At 41.8% G+C, this 21,428-nt stretch overlaps 1 protein-coding gene across 1 annotated transcript in view; it reads right to left on the bottom strand.

The window, feature by feature from the left end:
* The window catches only part of LOC122802617 (ornithine transcarbamylase, mitochondrial-like), a 479,979-nt gene that overhangs the window by 26,936 nt on the left and 431,615 nt on the right, over positions 1–21,428 (bottom strand). The window contains exon 9 of the mRNA XM_044072308.1: positions 7,426–7,563. Coding sequence (XP_043928243.1) covers positions 7,426–7,563 — 138 coding nt within the window. The remainder of the gene's footprint in view (positions 1–7,425; positions 7,564–21,428) is intronic.

Raw genomic sequence — 21,428 nt, 5'->3', positions numbered from 1 at the left:
GGCTAAGGTGCTGGGGCTTGAGTAGTGTTCCCAGTCAATGTTTGGGTAGTTGAAGTCACCCAATATAATGGTGTTCGGAGAGATCTTCATGTTCTCCAATGTTTTCAGGAAAGCCGAGTGGGATTCCTGACTTTGAGAGGGTAGTCTGTAGGATGCTATAAACTGAAAAGCAGTCTTGCCCACTGTTAGTTGCACATGGATGGTCTCCGATACTTTGTGCAATACCACTAACCTGGAGGTGTGGATATCCTTGATAAATATGGAAACTCCCCCTCATTTTGTGGTTCGGTCTGGGTTTTGGGGCCGAAAAGCATGATATGAGGTATAACCTGGTAGTGCTGGGGTGCTCTCTGGAGCCTTGAACCAGGTTTCTGTCACTGCACAGATATCGATGTTCTCCATACTGAGGAGAGCTTCGAGTGCGTGCATCTTGAGGTTAAGACTTCTGGCATTTAGCAGCATTACCCTTAGTTTCTTGTTCCTTGTGCTGTCTATGGGGGTGGGTTTGACTTTTGAGCCTTGCCTAAAAAAGGCACTATGGGGGTGGCAGGAGCCTTTGCCAATATCCGAAAGCCCAGTGGTGACAGGTGCAAGCCGTCCCTAGCGAAGCAACGTGGCTTGTCGAACATGTCATCCCAGGCTGACAGACACTGGATCCCCTTTGAATGACACCAAAATTTTAGCCAATTGTTAAAATCGATCATTTTGTCTTTGTACTGTGGCATCATTCTAGGTGAGGGTAAGATGCTGCTCAAGGTCAGGGTCATACCAGCCTGGGTTACATGATCAGAGAGCTCCTCTATGTCTCTTTTCATGTAGTCCAGGGAGGTACATCTCAGGTCATTCACACCAGCATGTACAATGACTGAGTCATATTTGTATTTGCTTTGGAGTGACCAGAGTGCTTGCATTATGTGGCGGATCCTAGCACCTGACAGGCAGCTCACCGTGACCTTCTCTTTATTCAGCCTGGTGAGCAGGACGTCAAGTGTGTCTGACAATAGAGTCACCTATTACAAGAGTATCAGGTGTGTTATTCAGCCTTAAGGGTGCTTAAAAGGCTGAATTCCCTTAGACTCCCAAAAGATATACTCTCTGGTACCCATCCTATCCTCTTCATAGCTCCAAGGCTCCCCAAGATTTGGGGAAACATCTTTTGGATATTTTACATGGTATATAAAAATATCTACCCAAAGATTTCCAGGTGAAAATTCTAAAGTGTGTAGACTTTGTGGAATATTTCAAGGCCAATGTTGCATCTTGCCACTCCTCCGATGTTATTATTGATGTTATTTTACTACTCCAAAAATTGTAACATTTCCCCTCACCCCTCTATCAATGCTCTATACCTCTTGCTTAGTCTCCTCACCCTTGTGTCCCTACCTGTTGTTGTTCCCACTATTAATTCAGCTAGCTTTGTGTTTTGCTGAGGGCCAGTCCTCAAAATCTCTTCATCCTCAGAGACTAACCCAAAATAATCCAGCTGTTCTCGCTCCTTAAGTTTAAACGCTTGCTTAGCCAATTGCCAGGTCTTTACTGTTTCCCCATCTATCAGCTGACACCAACATTTTAATGACTATTTTCCTCCTCCATAAGAATCATACAAAAGGATGAGTGAAAATAAGAAAACTAAGTCTGCTGTTCTGAAATACATAAGGAAACCACAAAATCAAGAAGTTTATAATTGTCAGTTAACTGGTACACTTAAAGGACTGTACACTCACATTTAATACTGATAAAATTCAGTACAAGAAATAAAAAAAAATAGAATTATGATACAGCAGAATGGACAGCAGTGGTATACTGGAAATGGAGTTGGCGGTGTAAAAATGAAACATAAACCACTGAAACCAGGACTGGAGATGCTTATCTTTATATGAAGTCTACTTTTAGAGGGCAATGTCAACCTCAGCCATAAGGAATTCTGTCTGTAGACATTACTAGCTACTTGATGTAATATACTCACAAGCACACAATCACCCTCCACCAAGATGTTGACAGATTCTCAAGACCTTCTGCCAACTGAGACAAAACTGGGGTTTTGTATCAAATATAGCAAGGAATCCTCAACTTTGACAGGCGAGTATGAAGCTGTTACCAGTTAGGCATTGTTTGAGGGGTAAATAACCATGAGGACCAGAGTCAGACCCTACTCCTGCCAAGGAAAAACAGAGTCCTGAGACTTAAATCACTTCCTCTTATGTGAATGATGGTAGACAGTGTCGGATATAACTTTGACTCAGGATTTAATATCAAGATGAAAGGACAGGACTTTTGCTAAAACAAATGGCTTAGAACAGAATCCAGACTCTAGTGGTACAAGATCAAACCTGAACTCCTGATCCATTATGCCTTGTGCTGGCTTGCCTTGTACTTGCTGTCAGTATAATAGTCTTCAGAACATTCATTTGAGTGCATCGCTTTTATACCATCACATCCAAACTCTGTCTCTGCAAGGCTGTGACTACAAAGATTATGTTCTATGTGATGCTACAAAAACAGCTGACATCTATAGTGACTAAGGACAAAGTGTGAAGGCCTAAGGCAGAAGAAGCAGTGGCAGTGACAGTCAATATTTGAAATACAAATGGGCACACTGTCAGTATAGGTGGCTTAGGTCTATACTTTCCATTTGGTATCAAATACAGAAACTTAGATCCAAAAAACTAGCTGCAGCAAAGAAATAAGGAAGTGATAAAAATCATAACCCATAAACCATACAAAGGGGGAGGAGTGGTTTCTGCCCAGTTTTATTGGCCATTTTGGGCTAATTTCTATCTCTTTAATCTTTCTGATATAAAAACCGCATTTGCGCAGTTTTGAGCACCGAGCAGCGCCGATTAGCTAGAGCTAAACTATTCCCAACTCCACAAAGTCTACTCTTCAGTTTTTCCCTTGGAACTAGACAAACCTTCAACTTTAGCACTCAAATCATTCATTTTACAGCCCAGCACTTGCTTAAAACTCATAACAAGCACTAAATACCCCTAACACTAGCCCCCCTTATACTGTCCAGAAGGACAAGGCTCTCTATTCGTCCCCACCAGTCAATCAGAAAAACAGCTCACTCTACCTATTCAGGCATGTCCAAAGGGCAGTTTCTGGTGTACTCTCCAGTCCAACTGGTGAATCTGGGCATTTTGAGGCAATGTTACAACTGCCTCATGTACACAGACAACCTCTCCTCCTACCACCAGAAAGATGCAATTATACAGCCAGACTGGAGACAAAGCTCTCTCAACCCCAGACTGTAACTGACTGTCAAGAGGAGAAGGGTAATACTTGCAACACACCAACAGTCTCACATAGACCTAACAAACCAACACAGGCAAATAACACACATAAATACACAAAAACATACTTGGAGGCTCTAAATAAAAATCTACAAAAGCAACAGAGACCTCCAAAGCAGACATCCAAGCAACCTCCACAACCCATCACCGACCATGAAACACATACTTCACATAATCAGTGTGCCACACAATTACAGCCCTTAAGGCAAAATAACATACCCAACAAACTAGTGATAGGTGACTCTGTAGTCAGGCACACTGATGTCCCACTAACTAGGCTGGACAAGGAGAGGTTACAGTTAGCTGCCTGTTGGGCGCCAGGATCCGCCACATAACACAAGCACTTGGGTCACTCCAGAACAAGTACAAATATGACTCTGTCATTGTACATGTTGGTGTGAATGACCTGAGACATACCTCCCTGGACTACATGAAAAGAGACATGGAAGAGCCCTCTAATCATGTAGCCCAGGCAGGTATGACCCTGACCCTGAGTAGCATCCTGCCCTCACCAAGAATGATGCCACAGTATAAAGAAAAAATTATCAACTTCAACAATTGGCTAAGTTTCTGATGTCATTCAACGGGGATCCAGCATCTGCCTGGGATGACATGCTCGACAAGCCACATTGCTTCGCAAGAGATGGCTTGCACCTGTCACCCTTAGGCTTCCGAATATTGGCAAAGGCTCTTGCTGCCCCCATAGTGCCTTTTTTAGGCAAGGTTCAAAAGACAAGCCCACCACCGTAAATAGCACAAGTAACCAAAAACTGAGGGTAATGCTACTCAACACCAGAAGTCTAAACCTCAAGATGCATGCACTCGAAACACTCCCCATTATGGAGAACATTGATGTCTGTGCAGTAACAGAAACCTGGTTTAAGGCTCCAGGGAGCACCCCAGCACTACCAGGCTATAACTCATACCATACCTTTCGGCCACAGAACCCAGACTGAAACACAAAAGGCGGGTGTGAATCCATATTCATCAAGGATACTCACACCACCAGGTTAGTGGAGCAGCATGATCCATCAGAGATCATCCAAGTGCAACTAACAACGGGAAAAACTGCTATCCAAATTGTAGCTTGCTACAGATCACCCACCATGACCCAGGACCCTCATTCCGCATTTCTGGAGATACTGGGAAATATGAAGGTCCTACCAAACACCCTAATACTGGGTGATTTCAACTACCCAAACATTAACTGGGAGAACTACTCAAGTACTAACTCCCTTGCCCAATGCTTCCTAGAATTTATAAACTTGAATGCCCTGGATCAACTGGTCAACACCCCCACCAGAGGGAACAACATATTGGACCTGGTTATCACCAACATGGGCGACCAGTGTTCCACACCTGACATCAACCCCTTGCTGGTTAGATCAGACCATAGACTAATCACTCTGGATATTTACATTCCACCCCCCAACCCCAATCAAGAAAACCACTGTGAAAAACTTTTCAAAAGCAAACTTCACGTTGCTTAAGACCGAGGTGGAAAGGTTCACAGCCTCCACGCCAATGGACAATGCTGTCCAAGCTGCTGAAACCTATACAAAGGCACTCTATGATCATCTGCAGGAATGTATGGATCATGCTATCCCAAGTAAAACCAAGACTCACCCCTCCAAGAAAAGGAAACCAGTCTGGTGGACCCCTGCCATAAACAGGCTCTACAATAGGAGGAGGAAACTAGTACAGATAAGAGCAAAATCCCTAGAAGGAAAGACATCCCTGATCAGTATCAGCAAGAAACTATGATCCCTCATTAAATCACTGAAGGCTAGCTTCGAAAGAAAAATTGCCAAGGACTCCAAAGATAACCACAAAGCATTCTTTAGCTATGTCAAGGACCTAAGTGGAATCTCTCAGATCTGCTCTGAGTTGGTGCAGAATGGCACAAAATACACTGAACCGACTGATATTGCCAATATTTTGGCAGACAGATTCAGTGCAAACTTCACACCCCTCTCAACCCCTAAAGGGCCCATAACCATACCAGAAGAATGTAAGGCCCTGGCAATCACCGACACACAGGTTAAAACAGCCCTATCCAAAGTCAAAAACACAGCCTCAATGGGACCGGATGGTGTCTCAGGCTGTGTCTTACAAGAGCTCCAAAATTAACTAACCCCCTCACCTAATCACACTGTTCAAACTCAGCCTCTCTACAGGCTACATACCCACAGAGTGGTACACAGCAACAGTTATCCCTCTCCACAAAGGTGGTGCCACAATGGACCCCGGGAACTATCGCCCTATAAGCTTGACTAGCCTGGTCTGCAAGGCTATGGAGCGCATCATCATGGAACTCATTAACAGAGACATTGGGAACCTCCAAACTTTGGACCCCACCCAGTTTGGCTTTGTTAAGGGCAGATCATGCCTCCTAAACCTGGTAGACTTCTTTGAGACAGTTACCAAGGCATTAGATGAGGGTAAGGCGGTCCACACAGCCTACCTAGACCTCGCAAAGGCTTTTGACACCATTCCCCATTCTGGTATTATAGACAAACTCACCAACCTGAACATTAACCCCTACATCACGAGATGGGTTGCAAATTGGCTCATGGATAGAACCCACACGGTGAGAGTTGCAGACTCTAGGTTCGACTCTAAACCGGTTACAAGTGGTGTCACCCAGGGCTCAGTCCTAGGACCCCTCCTGTTCGGTATATACTTCTCAGAGGTACAGGCAAGCACAGGAGGACTTTAGCTGACCAAGTTCACAGACAACTGCATACTAGGGGCCATAATTGATTCTCCGGCTGATACAGACACCCTCCAGAAGGGTCTCACTGAGACGGATACTTGATGTTAAAATCATGGCCTTAAGCTGAATGCCAAAAAGTGCATAGTCATCCCCTTTGGAAAAAACAAAGTACCCGCGAACTACCACATAGGTGGTAGTCCCCTAAGTACAGAAGAAGTAATAAGGGATCTGGGGATCCAAGTAGATAGCAATCTCACCTTTGACAATCATATTGCCAAGGTGGATAGAAAATCCTTCTACATGGCCCACCTAATCTCAAAAGGTTTCGCATCCAGAATAAAGGAGGTTATTGTGCCTCTCTACTCATCACTTATTAGACCCATTATAGAATACAACACCCCATTTGGGATGTACCTTACAAGATACCTGCAACAGCTGGAAAGACCACAAATGTACCTCACCAGGAGGATTACTGGTCTCAAACAGATGACCTATGCAGCCCGACTAAAGAAACTCCAGCTGTACTTGGTTGCATACCGCTTACTCAGAGGTGATCTCTGCTTGACATACAAGGCCATGTCCAACCAAGAATTGATGGATATGCTCCACCTAAAAAAAACAAATCCCTGAGAGCCACATGCTCTAAGGATATAAACCTTACCACAATGATAAATAGGACATGCTGGAGGGATAGATTCCTGACCCAGAGACTCCCCATGCTTTGGAACAAAATTCCAATATACATCAGGCAAAGTCCCTCACTAGCACTCTTCAAGAGAAACCTTGACGGGTGGATGGGAAACAGAAAACTTACCCCGGGGATCACTGCAGTGGCACTGCTGGACAGAGGCGCAGGGAACTAATGGCTCTGCTGGTTAGAGGCACAGGGAACTAATCTAAGGGGGTGGCGAAAGCCAACACACTCTGGCTAGGCTTATAAATGCCCTTGGGCAGATAGTCTAGTACTTACCTATGAACATATGAACCTATAATTTAGGCTACAGAGACATGCCTCAATTGGGTACAGGTATTCAGATTACAAAAACTGGAGTGAGCACAGGAAGTGGATCAAAATCACTTTAGAAAGTTCTCTCAAAGAAAGATGAAATATTATAGAGTAAGGAAGCTGATGAAGGGTTTGGGGCTAAGTCCCTCTTAGCTGAGAAAGCAAATGTGGTGTTTTGGTCGTTAGTAGTAATATGTGAAATAAGTACATTGTGCCCTTAAGTATTACTTCATCAGAGGTAAATACCCAATAGAGACGGTCAAGTGATTTACTGCCTCTGTAAGAGAAACATCCCTTCAAACCTCACATTTCAACTGAAAGTCCTAATACAATAAATCTTCCCATGCCGGTGGGCAAACCAGAAAATCATACTGCTGTGTTTATAACATGCACAATTCTACATTACATACCATAATGGTCCACTTCCTGTTTTCAGCCTCTGGAAAAACTAGGGAATGATCTGAGTAAAAGACCTCATCATCCACCTCTTCTTGTTCTCTAGGTAGGCAGTGCAGAAAGACCCAGTCAGGAGCAGCTACTTTTCCGGTCTAGCCAAAACAGAAAAGGTAATGTTTTGTTTCCTCTTATCATTTACAAATGAGCATATAATATGATAACAAAGTGAAAATCAGCAGCAGTTGCAACATCATTTTTAAGTTTCTCTATTTTGTGAAGCTAAACCAACCAGTCAGTAATCCACAGGCTCATATTCATAGATACATTTTGTTGTACTCAGTGCACTGTTGTGAAAGTAATAATCACATGCAGGCATGCTAAAATTCTGCTAAGCAGTGAGGAAAAAGCTTTGGGAATAGCTGCAGGTAAGTGATTGCATAACAGTATGCAAATACAGTAGTGAAGTATAATCAGTGCATAATGACATGTAAATGTATGCTCTGAAACTGGGTCATGATTTATAATCATGATGCTCAAAAGGCATGCAGCAAGTTGTGTGTCACTATAACAGCAAAAATAATTTACAAATCTGTGATGAGCAGAGATGCTGGGAGTGGCAGCAGCCACTATTTTGCAGCAGCACTTAGTTAAAATAATTTCCATCTCCAAGTCAGGAGTGTGATGTGGCAACAGGCAGCAAGAACAAGAACAAGAACACCACTGGAGGTGTATCACCTGTCACCAGCTAGCCAACAGTTACTGAGTGGCAAAGATACCCTACAGATAATATAATATCACCCACAAACAGGATCTGCTGGGATGTGTGGAATTCCTATACCAGTGGACACCAAGGAATGTGTAACATTTACTATGTTAGCTAGATTCATAGGTTCATAGGTGTGTACTAGGCTAATGGCCCTGGAGCCTTTACAAGCCTAGCCCACAGAAGTGCCCTGGCATTGTGACGACCAACATTAGTTCCCAGTGCCTCTAACAAGCAGAGCCACTGGAGTGATCCCCGGGTCGAACTTTCTATATTTCCCATCCACTCATCAAGATTTCTCTTGAAGAGGGCCAGTGAGGTGCTCTGTTTGACATGTATGGGAAGTCTATTCTAGAGTGTGGGCAGTCTCTAGGTTATGAACCTGTCCCTCCAGCATGTTCTGTTGATTGTGGTAATGAGGTTGAGCGTGTGGTGCAGAAGGATTGGGATTTCTTTAGATGTAGCATTTCTAAGAGAGCTGGGTCAGACATGGCTTTGTAAGTCAAACAGAGATCGCCTCTTAGTAGACAATATGAGACAGAGAATAGCTGAAGTTTTTTGTTTGTCCATGTAGGACATGTGTTTTAAGGCCTAGGATCCTCTTCATGAGATACTTTTGTTGCCTCTCCAGCTGTTGCAGGTGTCTAGTGAGGTACATGCCAAATGGGGCATTATACTCTATGATTGGTCTAATGAGGGAAGAGTAGAGAGAAAAGACCTCTTTCTTCCTGGATGCAAAACCCTTGGTAATGAGATGTGCCACATAGAAGGACTTTCTGACCACAGTGGCAATGTGGTGATCGAAGGAGAGGTTGCTGTCAGCCTGTGTCCCCAGATTTCTTATAACACCTTCAGTGTTCAGTGGGCTCCCATTGATGTGGTGATTAGTGGAAACTGAGTTTTTCTCAAAGGGGATGACGACGCATTTTTTGGTATTAAGCATAAGGCCATGGTTTCGACACCAGTCATTGGTCTCAGTGAGGCCTTTCTGTAGGATGTCTGCATCACTTGGGGAGTTAATAATGGCTCCCAGCTTGCAGTCGTCTGCAAACTTGGTCAGCTAGAGTCCCTCCATGTTGGTCTGGACTTCTGAGAAGTAGGTGCCAAACAGGAGAGGACCCAGGACTGATCCCTGTGGGACTCTACTCATGACTGGCCGGCAGTCTGGCTTGGAGTCCACTACTTTCACACTGTGGGTTCTATCTGTGAGTCAATTTGCAACCCACCTAACGATATAGGGGTTGATGCCTAGTTTGGTGAGTTTATCAATAATTCCTGCATGAGGAATGGTGTCAAAGGCCTTGGCCAGATCAAGGTAGGCTGCGTGAACTGCCTTACCCTCATCCACAGCTCTGGTGACTGACTTAAAGAAGTCAACCAGGTTGAGCAGGCATGATCTACCTTTCACAAAACCAAATTTCGTAGGATCTGGAGTTTGGAGATTCCCTATATCCTTGTTAATTAGGTCCATGATGATGAGCTCCATAGCCTTACATATCAGACTCATCAGGCTAATGGGGCGATAATTTCCGGGGTCTGTAGTCACTCCTCCTTTATGGTGAGGGATGACTGTAGCAGTGCGCCATTTGGTAGGGACAAAGCCTGAGGTGAGGCTGTGAGTGAACAGGGCACACAGATAAGCTGCCAGTTCACTTTGTAATTCATGTAGAACGCAGCCAGGGATATTGTTGGGTTCCATGGAAGCTGTATTCTAGGCCTTGGACAATGCAGCTTTAATCTGTGCTGCAGTAATTCTGGGTGTCTGGCACTCTTCCGGTATTGAGATTGGTCCTTTGGGGAGGGAGACAGGGGTAAAGTTGGCACTGAATCTGTCGGCCAGTATGTTGGCAATATCTGTTGGCTCAGTATAGAAAGATCCATTGTGCAGTAACTCAGAGCAAATTTGGGTATTGACATGGAGGTTCTTAATATCACTATAGAAGGCTTTGTGGTTGTTTTTAGTGTCTGCTGCAATTCTGCCTTCATAGCTGGCTTTAGAGGTTTTGATGAGGGATCTCAACTTTTTGTTGAGGCTAATAAGGGAATTTTTCCAGTCTTGGGACTTCACCTTTTTCTGCAACAGTTTCTTCCTTCTGTTGTAGAATTTATTAATGGCAGGGGACCACCAGATTGGCTTCATTTTTTTGGAAGAAAGCATATTGGTTCTATTGGGTATGGCTAGTTCCATGCATTTATGTACGTGTTCATACAGTGCATTGCTGTATGATTCAGCAGTCAGGCATCTATGTTCCATTGGCATGGGTGCCATGAAGTTATCTACCTCTGTTTTTAGGAGCCCAAAGTCAGCTTTGGAGAAGTTTTTCATGGTGGATACCTTTGCGAGGGGTGTGGGTGAGATGTGGGTTTCCATGATGATTAGTTTATGGTCGGATCTAACCAGGGAGGAATTTACTATTGGTGTAGAGCAACAGTTGCCCATGTTAGTAATAACCAGGTCAAGGATGTTGCTTCTTCTAGTGGGGGTAAGAATGAGCTGGTCCAGGGCACTGGAATTGATGAATTCCGGGAAGCATTGGGCCAGTGCACTGGTGCATGAGTAGTTTTCCTGGTTGATGGAGGGATAGTTGAAGTCACCTAGTATGAGAGTGTTGGATTGGATCTTAATAGTTTCCAGGGTGTTTAGGAATGTGGAGTGAGAGTCTTGGGACATGGCTGGGGACCTATAGCAGGCTACGACCTGAATCATCATCTTACTCAATGTTAGTTGTACCTGGAGTATCTCAGATGTGTTATGCTGGGCTATTAGTCTGGAGGTGTGCATATACTTTATGAATATGGAGACAACACCGCCTTTGGAGCTTCAGTCCATGTTCTGGGACCAAAAGTTTTGGAATGAGTTATAGCACAGGAGTGCTTTCTTTTGCTTTAAACCAGGTCTCCGTTACAGCACAAATGTCAATGTTCTCCATTTTGAGAAGTGCTTCGAGTGATTGCATCTTGAGATTTAGACTTCTAGTGTTGAGCAGCATGACCCTCAGATTGCATTTGTTTATAGCTGTTATGGTGGTAATTTGGTCTTTGGAACACCACCTAAAAAAGGCACTATAGGGATGGCAAGAGCCTTAGCCAGTATCCAGAAACCCAGGGGTGACATATGCAGGCCGTCTCTGGCAAAGCATCGAGGTCTGTCAATCATGTCATCCCAAGCAGACAGGTACTGGATTCCCTTAGAATGACACCAGAAACGTAGCCAATTTTTGTAGGCAATCATTTTCTGTTTGTACTGCGCTATCATTCTGGGTGATGGTAGGATGCTGTTCAGGGCTAGGGTCATACCTGCCTGGGCCACATAATCAGAGAGATCCACCATGTCTCCTTCATGTAGTCCAAGGAGGTGCATCTCAGGTCATTCACACCCAAATGGACAATGAAAGAGTCATACTTGTACTTGTTGTGGAGTGACCTGAGTGCATGTGTTATGTGTCACATTCTGACACCTGATATGTCTTGACTGTTACCTTCTCCTTATTCAACCTAGTGAGTGGGACATCAGTGTGCCTCACTATTGAGTCACCTATGATTATTGTATTGGGCAAGCTGTTTTTCCTTAGGGGCTTAGGTTGAGGGGTACACTGTGTAGGTTAGCTATGTGTCTTGTGGTTTGTGCTGTGTTGTGGTGATCGAGTGCATTTCTGCCTTGGAGGTCTCTGCTGTTTGGTTAAATTTCTATTGAGATCCTCCACGAAGGTGAGTGTGTGGCTTGTGTTTTTATGTGAATGCTGTGATGGTGGGTGTTCTGGAAGGCTATGTGTTCCATGTGGTGTGGTGCAGGTGTTGGCCTTCTCCTCTTGACCTGCTATTCTGGTCTTGGCTGGAGAGTACATAGCCTCCAATTTGGAGATATAAGTGCATCTCTCATAAGTCTGAGTGTTGGGAGGTAAGAGGAGAGGGTTGTCTGAGTACATGAGGCAGTTGCTACACTGCCTCAGAATGCCCATGTTCACCAGGTTAATAGGAGAAAGCACAGGGAACTGACCTTTAGACATGCCAGGAGGGATGGTCATCATTACTACATATTGGAGCTGTTTCCTTAGAAGATGTCTAGTGCTGATAGCACTTATGTGTGCTACAATAATTACTACAAAACACCTGATGAAGTGTTAAGCGAATAAGCTAATTAAAGTGCAAGAGAGAAGAGAACTAGCAAGATCTTAGGGAAAACTTAAAGAGCAGACTTTCTGTAATAGTTGACCCCAGCTTAGCGGTGCTGTGCAGTGCACAAACCTGCGCAAACACAGGCTTTTAAACCAAAAAGATGAAAGGGATAGAAAAACTGCCCAAACAGCCAATAAACTACAATTTCAGAGCCAGAAACCACTCCTCTTGTGATAGATAGGCTACCTAGTGCTTACCACTCCCACAGATAAGTTGGAAGGCTTCCTTCTAATTCAGAAAGATCTGGGGAACTCATAAACTTACAAAACATTCTGGATACAGCAAATCTGTATCTGGACTACTCTAGTAACAGGAAAGGTGGGAAACAAGCTTACTTTTTTGTTTTGTTTTTTTTTTTTTTGCAGAAAAACTATTAGAACAGAAATAAAAATATTTTAAATGCAGTGCAAGCTAGCACACTTGAGTGTGTAGCAATATTAAAGCAAATACAGTTAAAATAAATGCAGTTAAATGAAAAAACAACTTATATCAAGTGCAGAAAGCAGTATAATTAGAAAATATCAAAACGGAGGCACTTAAAGTCTCTCTTTCTCCTTTCTGTTGCTCTTGTAGTCTGCAGGACGTCAAAACAGGATCCCCAGAGCTTAAACAAGCGCAAACCATTGCAAACATGGGCTTTTAAACCAGAAAGTTGAAAGGGATAGAAAAACTGCCCAAACAGCCAATAAACTACGATTTCAGAGCCAGAAACCAATCCTCTTGTGGTAGGTAGGCTACCTAGTGCTTACCAATCCTACTGATAAGCTGGAAGGCTTCCTTCTAACACAGAAAGGTCTGGGGAACTCAGAAACTTACAAAACAGTCCTGGATACAGCAAATCTATATCTGGACTACTCTAATAACAGGAAAGGTGGGAAACAAGCTTAGAACTTTTTTTGTTTTTTTGTTTTTTTTTTTGCAGAAAAACAAAACAGTAATAAAAAACACTTTAAATGCAACGTAAGCTAGCACACTTGAGTGTATAGCAATATTAAAGCAAATACAGTTAAAATAAATGCAGTTAAATGAAAACAATGACTTAAATCAAGTGCAGAAAGCAGTACAATCAGAAAAAATAAAAAGGAGGCACTTAACGTCTCTCTTTCTCCTTTCTGTTGCTGTTGTAGTCTGCAGGATGCCAAAACAGGATCCGCGGACCTTAAACAAGTGCAAACCCATGCAAACACAGGCTTTTAAACCAGAAAGTTGAAAGGGATAGAACAACTGCCCAAACAGCCAGTAAACTACAATTTCAGAGCCAGAAACCACTCCTCTTGTAGCAGATAGGCTACCTAGTGCTTACCACTCCCACTGATAAACTGGAAGGCTTCCTTCTAACACAGAAAGTTCTGGGGAACTCATAAACTTACAAAACAGTCTGGATACAGCAAATCTGTATCTGGACTACTCTAGTAACAGGAAAGGTGGGAAACAGGCTTACTTTTTTTTGTTTTGTTTTTTTTTTTTTTTCAGAAAAACAATTAAAATAGCAATAAAAATACTTTAAATGCAGTGCAAGCTAGCACACTTGAGTGTGTAGCAATATTAAAGCAAATACAGTTAAAATAAATGCAGTTAAATGAAAAAACAACTTAAATCAAGTGCAGAAAGCAGTATAATCAGAAAATATCAAAATGGAGGCACTTAAAGTCGCTCTTTCTCCATTCTTTTGCTCTTGTAGTCTGCAGGACGTCAAAACAGGATCCCCAGAGCTTAAACAAGTGCAAACCATTGCAAACATGGGCTTTTAAACCAGAAAGTTGAAAGGGACAGAAAAACTGCCCAAATAGCCAATAAACTACAATTTCAGAGCCAGAAACCAATCCTCTTGTGGTAGGTAGGCTACCTAGTGCTTACCAATCCTACTGATAAGCTGGAAGGCTTCCTTCTAACACAGAAAGATCTGGGGAACTCAGAAAGTTACAAAACAGTCCTGGATACAGCAAATCTATATCTGGACTACTCTAATAACAGGAAAGGTGGGAAACAAGCTTAGAACTTTTTTTTTTTTTTTTTTGCAGAAAAAATAATTAAAACGGTAATAAAAAATACTTTAAATGCAGTGCAAGCTAGCACAGTTGAGTGTGTACCAATATTAAAGCAAATACAGTTAAAATAAATGCAGTTAAATGAAAAAACAACTTAGATCAAGTGGAGAAAGGAGTATAATCAGAAAAAAATGAAAATGGAGGCACTTAAAGTCTCTCTTTCTCCTTTCAGTTGCTCTTGTTGTCTGCAGGATGCCAAAACAGGATCCACAGAGCTTAAACACGTGCAAACCCATGCAAACATGGGCTTTAAAACCAGAAAGTTGAAAGGGATAGAAAAACTGCTGAAACGGTCAATAAACTACAATTTCGGAGCCAGAAACCACTCCTTTTGTGGTAGATAGGCTACCTAGTGCTTACCACTCCCACTGATAAGCTGGAAGACTTCCTTCTAACACAGAAAGCTCTGGGGAACTCAGAAACTTAAAACAGCCCTGGATACAAGAAATCTGTATCTGGAATACTCTAGTAACTGGAAAGGTGGGAAATAATCTTAGAACTTTTTTTTGTTTGTTTTTTTTTGCAGAAAAAGCAGTTAAAACATTAATAAAATACTTTAAATGCAGTGCAAGCTAGCACACTTGAGTGTATAGCAATATTAAAGCAAATACAGTTAAAATAAACACAGTTAAATGAAAAAACAACTTAAATCAAGTGCAGAAAGCACTTTCCAAGACAAGACAAGGACAGACACATTGGGTATAGCATGGGCTTCACCGTGTAGAATATTTAATATAGTTCTAGATATACCACTTGTACAAGTGGATGGGCACATCTGCTTCCCCAAAACACAGTCAAGGAGATGGCCACCACCATGAGTAGCTTCCATCACCCATCTCCCCAAAGTAATGGGTTCTATGGATTGCGCACATGTGGCAATTAAAGTCCCTGCTTGATGGGCCCTTACAAGCACACAGTGACAATGCAGAGTTACAAAGAATAAACATAATGTACGCTATGTTAGATATGCAGTGCTACGCAGTGGATGATCGAATGACACTGTGCACTTACACCACACTAGAAGGCTCTTGGAATGGGTCATAGTCATCAACTGCATAGGTGCCAAGGATCATAATAACATGATTATCATCAGATCCTGGGTGGCAAGACATATTATTGGAGGTGGAGAATGGAATCATCCAGCAAGAGTTACACTGTGTCATAGACAATGACCACCTGTGACTTGGAGAGATGCCATTACTTGTCAGTGATCTAGGGATACTGTGAAGGCTTGATGTGCAAAGACTTGAAGTGATCTGTTACAGGAATGTTGCTCTGCTGTGGGAATGTGACTATATGGAGTCATCTAGCAAGTCATCTTGCACCTTTTGGCTGGCAGTCAAGGCCACCATAACATAAGGTGGTGAAGTGTGATATTCCAAGACTCAGCACCCTGTTTTGGACTTCCAATGTGAAAAACCCAAGTATGCACCTCCTCAACCATGGACTACACTGCTGGACAGGGCAGTGATGGCAGCACTTGCTATTCTCTACCTGAAGAGGGACACTTCAATGACGTGTGCCAGGTCATGCCTCCTGAGACCTAGTAAGGCATCATCTCTGAAATCCATGGTACCACTAAGGCATTTTCAGTGCTGGGGGACATCTTCATGGATCCTACATAACTGTTTTTTATATCGGTAAGACCGAAAGGAAAGTGAAGCAGCGCATTTATGAACATGTATATGCTATTAATAGACGAGATCTTAATAATGCTTTGGCAAGGCACATTAACAAATTTTCAAACCACCATTTTAAATTTACTGTCCTTAAGATGGTTAATTCCGATATTAGGGGTGGCCCTTGGCAGAATCAGTTAGAAATTGAAGAATTGTTTTGGCAAATTCGTACTGCCGCATACATTCATCCCGGTTTGAATGACCGCGTGTCTATAAGTTGTATTTTAAAAAGGCTTGCCTTAAAAAGGTGACATTAGTTTATTAGTTTTTACTTATTTTTAAATATGTCTTAAAATGGGTTTTTAAATGAAGGTTCTTATATGTGGTATATACATATTTATGCATAATGTATATTTCTGCTCTTGATTTACACATTTGCACACATATAGAATATATATATATATAATTATTATATTCATTATAGTTATATGTATATGTCTATACTTGGTTATAAATTAAATATGGATTTCTTTTGCTTGTATAATTACTCAAATTATATACTGCTTGAAGGGCATTGTAATTTTTAGCATTGGGATTTTAGTAGTCTGTCATCATGAAATTGTAGTTGCTTCTGGTTTTGTGTTTTGCTGTATTTGATCTTGTTTAGCATAATTAATTAATTAGTTAATTGATTTGAGGTACATATAAAATAATTTTAGTTAGTCATTGTATTGTTTTTGCGTCTGAGGAAGGAGGGACACAGAGCTCTCTGAAAGCGTGTGCTAAAGCGTGTGCTAACAATAATAAAACATTATAAAATTATTTATACTTCTCTTGAGTGAACTGCTTTTGAAAGCCCGCTTTCTGTTAGATCCTACATAACACACCAATCATATCCATATAGGCAAGAATAGCTGCACTCTATTGCCTGGATGTTAGACCCACCACCTGCATATCAGTGGATGGCTGTGACAAGTGACAGCCACAAACGCTTTTGCTAGTCTGCTGTACAGTGGGTAAACCTACATAAGATGCAGTATACTCTTCTGCTGCTGCAGTCACTGGGAGAGCAGTGCCTGGGGAAGCTCCACCAACAGGGATGATGAGTACTTATGCTGTATGACCTCTACCTCGTGTGTTTAAGTGAAGCTACACCTTCACCCTATACAGCAAGTGGAAAGCTACACAAGATCGAGACAGATAGTGTCATTGTGCAATACGACTGTGATGACCTGTGTCTCAGCATCGTCAGACCCTGCACAAGTGCTGGCATCAGTCTATTGTCCTGACCTGGCATATACATGTGACAGTGGTGTGTCCTGTGAGTAAACAATGCAAAAATAATAAAGTGAACCTGAGGATCCATGGTAAATATAAGGCCTGTGGTATGCATGCAAATGGTGGTTATGAAACTGCAAACTACTGTCATTCTTTTGTACCTGAGCATCTGAAATACCTACTGGAAACAGATGTAGTGTATCTGTGGCCTGCCTAAAATATGTACAAACAGTGTTGCTGTGTATCCATAATGTATGGTGCATCCTCATTTGAGATGGGAGAGTTGGGCAATCCTGACACCTGTGTCCACTCCTCCAGGTATGATATCCATGTCTTCATCTCCATGCAGAACTCCTCCCCATCTGTTGGAATTCCAGTGCTAGGTTGCCCCCTTCAGTGGTCAAAAATTCTGCTAGTATGCTGTGTGCTTTCTTGCAGGATTTTGGAGACACAGTTACAACACTGCCACGTGCAGCACTGATGTAGGTCACTGTCTTCCACAAGTGGTCCTATAGAGGCCAGTAAGCACTCCTTCCCCCTAGCAGGCACCTTGTGGGTCCTAACTGCCTGTTGCAGGGCATCATTCTCAGCTGAGCTGAAGTTGTCCAACCTCTTAAACATACCCCTTTGGAATATATGAAGATAACTATGAAAACAAGAGAAAATAGCTATAGACTGTTGATTGCTGAGGACAGTAGTATTTCAGTTAAGCACAGTTAAAAGCATGCATACACACAAAAATACAGTCTAAGCCAGAGACAGTAATACAGTAGGTGTAGAACAGAGTGTGTGTTTTACTTTAAGAAGCATTTCCAAGTGATGCACCTGCATATAAGTACTGAGCATGTGCAGACAGCAGTGCCATTTTGAGAAAACAGCTAGAGTGTGAGCATGTATGAATGTGGCAGTCAGTTGGTTTATAAGTTTATTTAAGTTTAACTTACAAAGCCTCAATCCTGATGTGTTGATGTATTTGTGTTTCTGTATAATAAAGCTTCTTGAACAGAACCCACAACTGTTCGTCTGTGTTATCCTGACCAGATGAGTGACATGGTGTCAGAAGTGGCATGTCTAAAAAGGACATGGTGCCAGAACCGGGATTTTGAAAGTCACTACTTCAAGCCACAAGGTGCAGAGTTAAGAGCGAAGGCATGGTGAGCAAGCTGAGTGACTACACTGCTCAGATGATTAAAAAAAAGACCAGAAATGAACTTCAGGTAACCAAAGCTCACACAAATGATTTATTCTATAAAGAAAAGAAACAAAGTATTTGTAAGGCACAAAACACATTATTAATCAAACAAGTAGCGCAAAAACATATTATTAATCAAATGAAAGGCACAAAATGCATTAGTAATTAAATGAAATGTTTAGAACTATGATATCTGATAAAAGAATTAACAGGAAAGCTCATAAAGTGTTCAGAACTGAATCGGGTTGTAAAATGAGCATATTTATGGCAAAGCGAGAATATTTAATGCAAAATGAGCATGTTTAAAGTAAAACGAATATGTTAAGACTAAAACGAGCACAAGAAAGTGTAATGGGCATGAAATGAGATTAAATGAGCAAAACGAATATGATAAAAGGGCAAAATAAGCATAAGTGAGCATAGAAAAGCAAGGTGACTGCATGTTTTGAGTAAAACTACCGTATTTTGGGCATGAGCTGTTATTTCGCATTAACCAAAGCTATTCAAAGCATAACTAGAGTTGCTCAAAGTATCTGAGAGAGTGCAAAGTGTTTGCAGTGTGTGCATTATTATGGTGCATCTATTTCAAAGAGTTCATTGTGTGCAAAGTGCAAATGTTTCTCAAAATGCAGTCAAAATGCAGTCATTTCAAAAGTTTCTTTTGCTGTGTACATTCACAGAGTGCTGCATACCTCTCAGATAGGGACATTTTTTAAATATTGCTCTTACACACTAGAAAGTTGATAGAATAACATGTTTTGCACATTAGCATGAATTTTCTGAAAGGTATTGAGTCCGAAATTCATATGTCTGTCATTATTTTCTTACTTCAACCTTTAATGATTTACCACTAATTTGCCAGAAAACAACAATTTTATGAAAAACGGATCAAAAATATGAGGCAAAAATCTGTACAGTTGAGAGATATGGAGTGTCGCCATTTCAGAGTGTTTCTTACACTGTACAGGGATATTGCAAAGTACAGCCATTTTGAAAAGTTTGCTGTGTGCTGTATATAGTTCATTCATATGTGCAATTAGTTCAAAGTGTTTCTTATGTGGCTAGTAGATACAGGCCTAAGCACATGGCAGCTGCAGCCCCTACAAGTTCTCCGGGAAGAGTACGTACCTTTGCAGCAAGTTCCAAGACTAGCTCGGTAAAACGGACATGCTCAGTGCAGTACAAGGGTGAATCAGCGAAACTTAAGTCAAGCTTTATTGTCAGCTGTCGCAACTGTGATGCCAATCATGAGTCTAAAAGAGAAAAGTGCTTAGAATTTGGTCAGCAATGTCACAAGTGAAAAAAAATGAACCACTTTCAAAAGTTTTGCAAATCAAGTAAGCTCCATTCTGTTATAAAGAAAGGTCATTCAAAAAAGCAAGCTGAGTTGATCATGTGGAAATCTACATCCCTACCTTTTATGTAGATGGTGTATCAGTGGTTGGTGAAAAGGTTAATGCAGTAGATTTCTTGGCAAAAAATGAAATGTTCTGCACTGTCTTGATTAATGATAAACCCACAAAGCCCCAAATAGACACTGGTTCAAAGTGCAATGTTATGTCAGCAGAAACATTTGCTAAGGTGAGAGCTGGTGAGCAACTTAATGTAACCAATAGTGCAAAACTTGTTGCTTAGGGAGGTGAAGAAATTCAAACCAAAGGCTCACTAATGCTTTCATGCTTTTCAGCTGGGAACAGTTACTGCTTGCAATTCTGTATAGTTCGAAGACCTGTGCAGTCATTATTAGGTCTTAGAGAAAGTTTGAGAATGAAACTGCTTTCTTTTACCAAAGAAGTCCATTACATAAGTACTTGTCCTAGTTCCAGTTTCACCGATACTATTTTCTCAGAGTATGCTGATGTTTTTGATGACAAGTTGGGCAAACTTCCAGTTGTGTACTTCATAAACATAGACCCAGGGGTCAGTCCAGTGGTCAGACCACCAAGGAAAATTCCACTAGCCATGCAGAATAAAGTTAAGGTCCAGTTAAGTAAAATTGTGCAGCAAGATGTGATTTGTCCAATCACAGAACCAACAGAGTGGGCGTCTTCCATGGTAGCTGCTCATAAGAAGAGTTAGGATGAAATCAGAATATGCATCAATCCAAGAGACTTGAATAAAGCATTAAAGAGACCCTATCATCCTATGCATACAGTAGAAGAGGTCGCTGCCCTAATGCTAAATGCCACTGTTTTTTCTGTCTTGGATGCAAAGAGTTAATTTTGGCAATTGATGCTTGATCGCAAATCTTTACTACTGACTACATTCAGTACCACATTTGGCAGATACAGATTCCTTAGAATGCCTTTTGGTATAAATTCTGCAAGTGAAGTCTTTCAGCATGCAATGGAGCAATTTGTTTGGGGTTATCCATGTGCCATAACTGTTGATTTACTGGTCGGAGGCAATGAAGAAGCAGAGAATGATCAAAACCTCAGAAAAGTTCTAGACCAAGCACATGAAGTGACCTTGAAGCACAGTCCTCTGAAGTGTAAATTCAGGCTTCCAGAAGTCAAGTTTTCATATAATTTATTTACCAGTACTGGCTTAAGACCTGATCCATATAAACAAGCTGCCATTTCTTAGATGTCAGCTACAGACAACATCTAAGCTCTACAGCATTTCCTTGGTATAGTTAACTACTTGGGCAAGTTTATGCCTGATTTTAGTGAGTTATCAGTGCCTTTAAGAGAGGTGACATGCAAAAATGTTGCCTGGTCATAGCTGGAACAGCACCAGAGAGCATTTAACAACCTTAAGCTGAGAATTTCCAGTCCACCTACATTGCGCTACTATGATGTCAATAAATCAGTTATTCTTTCTTGTGATGCTTCAAAGTTTGGTCTAGGTGCAGTTATTCTCCAGGAAGGCAGACCTGTTGCCTATGCATCTCAAACTCTTACCCAAGCTGAAATGATGTATGCTCAGATTGAAAAATAAC

This window comes from Protopterus annectens, chromosome 5.part0 (genome assembly GCF_019279795.1).
Source record: "Protopterus annectens isolate FY-2018-M chromosome 5.part0, PAN1.0, whole genome shotgun sequence".
Taxonomy (NCBI): Eukaryota; Metazoa; Chordata; order Ceratodontiformes; family Protopteridae; genus Protopterus; species Protopterus annectens.
The sequence above is the reverse complement of the archived record's forward strand: the minus strand, read 5'-3'. Positions and strand labels throughout refer to the sequence as shown.